At 61.0% G+C, this 5,122-nt stretch overlaps 1 protein-coding gene across 2 annotated transcripts in view; it reads right to left on the bottom strand.

Annotated features, from left to right (window-relative positions):
• The window catches only part of PARVG (parvin gamma), a 30,204-nt gene that overhangs the window by 7,499 nt on the left and 17,583 nt on the right, over positions 1-5,122 (bottom strand). Inside the window, exons 12-13 of one of the 2 annotated variants that reach the window (XM_077758005.1) lie at positions 3,615-3,687; positions 1,394-3,283 (exon numbers count right to left, since the gene is read on the bottom strand). The exons of the other annotated variant lie outside the window; for it this stretch is intronic. Of the exons in view, the coding sequence (XP_077614131.1) occupies positions 3,174-3,283; positions 3,615-3,687 (183 nt within the window). The 3' untranslated portion in view covers positions 1,394-3,173. Of the gene's footprint in view, positions 1-1,393; positions 3,284-3,614; positions 3,688-5,122 lie in introns of those variants that run through there. 2 annotated transcript variants of the gene reach the window in all.

Below are 5,122 nucleotides of genomic sequence, written 5' to 3'. Positions count from 1 at the left end.
GGTCGAGTAACTGTCTACAGGGAACAGAGTGTCAGTTTGGCGAGATGGAAAGAATTCTGGGGCTGGATTGTGGGGGGATCACGTGGCAAGGTGAAGGACCTTCATGCCACTAGACGGTACACTTCGAAATGTCAAGTGCATTTTACCACAATAAAACAACTGAATGGTGCAATTAAAAGGCAGAGCTATTCAGATTGGCCAGAAAGATGCCACCATTTGTGTCTGGAAGGAACGCTCTTTACACAGACACAGATAGTTTGAAAGTAGCAAGACGGAAACGACAGCCCGACAGCTCGCTGTGTTAGTGTCAGACAAAGGAGGTTTCGGAGCAGGAGATACTCAGGGGGCAAGGAGGGCACAGCGGTGGCCCCAGGGGAGCATCCTGACCGTCTGCGTCCGCACCCGCCCCTCCTGCGCCCCCCATGCCTGCAGCGCCTCCCTGCACCTGTCACCCCCTCCCACGCTTTGAACGTCTCCCTCTTCCCCCACCCCTTCTCTCATCCAGAGCCTTCCAGCAGGCATTTATTTTTTATTAAAAATTTTTTAAATTTATTCATTTAAGGAGCGACAGAGAGAGCGAGTGGGGGGAGGGAGAGAGAGAGAGGGAGAGAGAATCCCAAGCAGGCTCCGCATTGCCAGCGCGGAGCTCTGTGCGGGGCCTGAACTCACGAACTGCGAGATCACGACCTGAGCCAAAAGCAAGAGTCGGACGCTTAACTGACTGAGCCACCAGGCGCCCCCCAGCAGGCATTTAACCGGGCAAGGTCCTCTGCACGTCCCCCCTCGGCCCTCGGCCTCCAGGCTCTGAGAAGGGCCGCCCCGGGCTGTCTTTGCTCACTGCCTTAAACACGCCGCACTCGCTACAGGTTGGCAACGTTCACCCCTGTTCAGTCTGACGGCAAATTTAAATGTGTTAATTTCTTGTAGCTTTGTTGAGGAGTGATGGATAAGAGGTAACCTTCCCCAGTGTTAAGGGTACAATGTGACGAGTTGTGATGAACGTGTATCGCCATGTAACCACCGCCCCAACGTGACACAGAGCATTGCCGCCTCCCGCAAAGGTCCCTTCGTGCATCTTTGCTGTCAGAACCCCTCCCCAAGCCGCTGGCCCTGGGAACCACCCCTCTCTCTCGACCACCGCAGTTGGGCCTCTTCTAGAACTTCTTATAAACTGGAGCACCAGCACATAGCCTGCGGGTGTGTCGCCTGCCCAGCGCCCCTGGGGTCTTCCACACTGGCTCTGCGTCCACACCACTTTCCTGGGTGCCATGCCGAGCCCGGTGCACGGACGACGCGCTGTAATCTACATACGCCTTTGCCGGCGATGGACGTTCGGGTCCTTCCCAGTCTGAGGTGTTTGTGAGTAGTATTGCTATTCACACGTAAGCCTTCGTGTAGACATGTTTTCAGTTCTTTATTTTTGAGACAGAGAGAGACAGAGCATGAGCAGGGGAGGGGCAGAGAGAGAGAGAGAGAGAGAGACACAGAATCCGAAGCAGCTCCAGGCTCTGAGCAAGCTGTCAGCACAGAACCCGACGCGGGGCTGGAACCCCTGAACTGTGCGTGAGATCATTACCTAAGCCGAAGTCGACGCTTAACCGACTGAGCCCCCAGGCGCCTCTGTTTTCAGTTTTCTTGAATAAACACTGAGCCACGAGTGTCTGTTTTAGCCTCTAAGAAACTGCCAAACTCCTTTCCAAACCGCTTCCCACGAGCAGCGTGTGAGAGTTCCAGGTGCCCCGCTCCCTTGCCCGCACTTGCTATTGTCAGACTTTTCAACTTGGCCATGAAAGGAGGTGCACAGTGACATCTCGTGGGGTTTGATTTCCCTAGTGAATAATGGCATTGGGAACCTGGGTGAGTCAGCTCGGGCTGCTGTACCAGCTCACCACAGACTGGGGGGCTTAAACACCAGACATTCATCGCTCACAGTTCTAGAGGCTGGAAGTCCCGGGTCAAGGTGCCGGCAGGTTCAGTTCCTCCTCGTGGCCACCTTCTTGCTGTGACCTCACACGGCTGAGAGAGAGATCGAGCTCTGGTGTCTGGACACTAATGCCATCATGGGGGCCCCGCCCCCACGACCTCCTCTCTACCTAATTGCCTGTGAATGGTGGGGGGAGGGGGGAGCAGGTAGACGGGGGCGGGGTGAAAGGAAGACCCCTGGAGACTTTCTCACCCTCAGACCCCAACTCCTGATGTCACTCCCCCAATCCAAGGCTGTCAAACTGTGATAACCCAGACCTAGCGGGGCCTGGAGCTGGGGGAGGAGGGGAGAAGCCCAGAGGCAGCCCCGAGGGGGGGTCTGTCCCCTTGCTGCCGCCCCCTCCCCCCACGGTGCCTCGTCCTGGCTGGTTCCCGCCTCACGTCAGCTCCTGGGATGGCCACATTCAACCTTCCTACAAGGACTTATTCTTTGAGAAACACGGGCAGCAAGTGGCAGTTCTCATCAGAGAGAGCGGGTGATGGCCCGTCCTTGGGGACAGACCAGGACCCCATCCAACCTACAATCAACCACACGATGTCTCCTGTGGCTTCCGGGCAGGGCTCACCATCGAGCTGTGGGGTGCGCCTGGGGCACGGCTCCTCTGGCAGCAAGTGGATTACCTTCCCCACGGGGTTCGGGGCCTTGGTTTGGGGGCCATGTGGGACTCCTGCCTCCGGATGGTGACCCTGGGGCCCATCGCCCTGAGCGAGAGGCCGGCTGGGCCTCTGATCTTCAGCCCCGGCCCCTGGGAGCCCTTTCTGCTCCCAAAGTCAAACCCCGCAGCCCGAGTGAAGGTCAGCATCCCTGGGCTCCTTGCTGCCCCCACGGGTGCCCTCGGAGAGGAGACGCTGAGAACCTTCCACGCCCAGCCGCAAGGAAAGGGGAACTGCCTCAGGGGGATCGGCTCATATTGACAATATATAAGCGTCTTTCCCCAGGCACTGCAGGCTCCCCAAATCCCTCCCAGAAATACATTTGCCAATATCAACTGAGTGAGGCCAGAGGTTGGCTCAAAACAGATGCAGGCCCAGTGAATTAAAGATACTTGGATGGAAACAGGGATCAGAGTTGGGGACAGGGCAGGTGGCCGGAGGGCACCTGACTGTATGGTGGCGGGGGTCGCTCTGTGGCCCCTGCGCCCTCCCGCTGGCTCGGAGCGTGGAGAAGCAGCTCCGAGGGGCCGAGGCCGTTAATTCGGAGGTCCGTGGGGCGTGCTGTCCGCACGGTCTTTCGGCTTGTGCTTGTGAAACAGGCTGTAGAGGACCCGGAGCGTGCTCTTGGTGTCCTTGTTCACGATGTCTGCAGGGCACAGCACCCAGGACAGGGGTCAGGCCCGGCCGCAGCCCCAGGACCCTTGCATGGCCTTCCCTCCCGCTCCTCCCCTGCGCCCTGGTCTCCCTCCCCCCACCACGCACATGGTTCCGCAAGGTCTCACCTGTCAGGACAGCCTGCCGCAGGGCCCCTGCCCGTCTCCTCTCCCTGTGACCCCTCCCGCTCTGGGGCTGGTGGAGGCTGTGGGCACAGCACGCTCCCCACCGGAAACCCAGAGACACTCGGTATCTGCCGGGCCCACACGGCCACGTGCCGTCCCCCGCCACCCCAGCACCATCACCCTGGGGCGCATGCTCACCTTCGGGGTTGAGGGGGTAGCTGAGCAGGCCTTCATCCTTAAGCAGCTCCAGGGCCAGGGTGACATTGTGCAGCTGTGACAAGACCCCACCAGAGGTTGGCAAAATGAGGGCACCCCAGCCCAGGTGCTGGTCCCCAAACACCGAGCCCACCCGTCACTCATCACGCCCAGTGTGCTTCAGGGAGTCCACCTCTCGCGGGAAACACAGTTACAGAGAGGGGCATCCGGTCCGGACATCAGGGAGGGCTTCCTGGGGGAGGTGACGTCTGGAGCTAAGTCCTGCCCAGTGAGGGGACTCAGCCAAGGAAAGGAACACAGGTTTATCCTGACCTTTTCTGACGCAGCCCCAATCCTGGGGGCAACGAAGTCTCTGCCAGAAACAGCTCAGTCCCAGGGGCAAAGCATAGATGAGGAAACCGAGGTTCAGAGTGGCCAAGGGGCTCCTCTGAGCTCACAGGACAGAGAGCATCAGAGCCAGGACGGTCTCACTCTGGTGTCCGTGCACAGCCGGCTGGAGGCTGGAGCCGCCCGTGCCCCCCGCCCGGACCCACCTGGGCTCAGATCCCCACTTGGTCGCTGGGTAACCAGCAAGTCACTCTGCTCCCCTGATCCGCCTTGCGCACCTGCAGGGCGGAGTCCCCACCACTTCCCCGAGTCCCGATCGACCGGGATGCTGCGTGGAGCCCCGGGGGAGGCTGTTAGGGGAGTTGTCCCGATCCCGGCTGGCGCCTCCCTGGGCCTCGATACAATCAAACGGACCCTTCCCTCCTGGGGGCAGCAGCCTGGTGTCTTTGAAGGAGATGGCGTGGGGTGATGGTGACGGTGAGGGGGTGGGGTGGGGCGAAACAGGAAGCAGNTGGCGGAGAAGCAGCCCAGCCAGACCCGCTTGGGGAGGCCAGCCCGGCCCTTGGCCGCCTCCGCCAGCCCCCCCAGGGCTCTGGGTAGAAGACTCTTGCAATCTGGACCGGATGTCGGTGCGGCGACCCCCACCAGGTCCCAGGTGACAGGCAGATAAGCCACCCGTCCCGGCTGGGGTTCAGGGCCTTCCTCGTGCAGCACGTCCCCCAAAGCTGCCACGTGGGTGGGACATGATGATGGACACGGGATGGAAGCCACGAGCAAGATCTGCAGGTGGGTGACGAGGCACAGCGGGCGTGTCTGCAGAGTCCCTGCGTCTGGGCTCCCGCACTTGCCGGGAGGTGGGACACGTGCGGGGGAGGGGGGCTCGAAGCCCCTGAGAGAGAGGGAGAGAGGGGCGTGTCCTGGTCCAAGGACACTGGGCGGGGCCACCCCCCTCCCCCACCCCAGGACCTCCGCTGCACCCTGGGCGAGAGGTGGAGCGCTCCCTGGTGACTCCGGGCAGGCAGTGTGGGCACCACAGGCAGCCCCTCCCCGGGGTCTCTCTCCACGGGGAGAGAATGGACAGAGTCCCGCAGGGCAGGGGGGGCCGAGAAGCGAGAGTGTGAGGGGGGCACACCATAGCCGGTCAGGGGGAGCCCCAGTCTGTG

This window comes from Crocuta crocuta, unplaced genomic scaffold (assembly GCF_008692635.1).
Source record: "Crocuta crocuta isolate KB4526 unplaced genomic scaffold, BGI_CrCroc_1.0 scaffold143, whole genome shotgun sequence".
NCBI classification, from domain to species: domain Eukaryota; kingdom Metazoa; phylum Chordata; class Mammalia; order Carnivora; family Hyaenidae; genus Crocuta; species Crocuta crocuta.
Note: the sequence above shows the minus strand (reverse complement) of the source record. Positions and strands in the feature narration are given on the sequence as shown.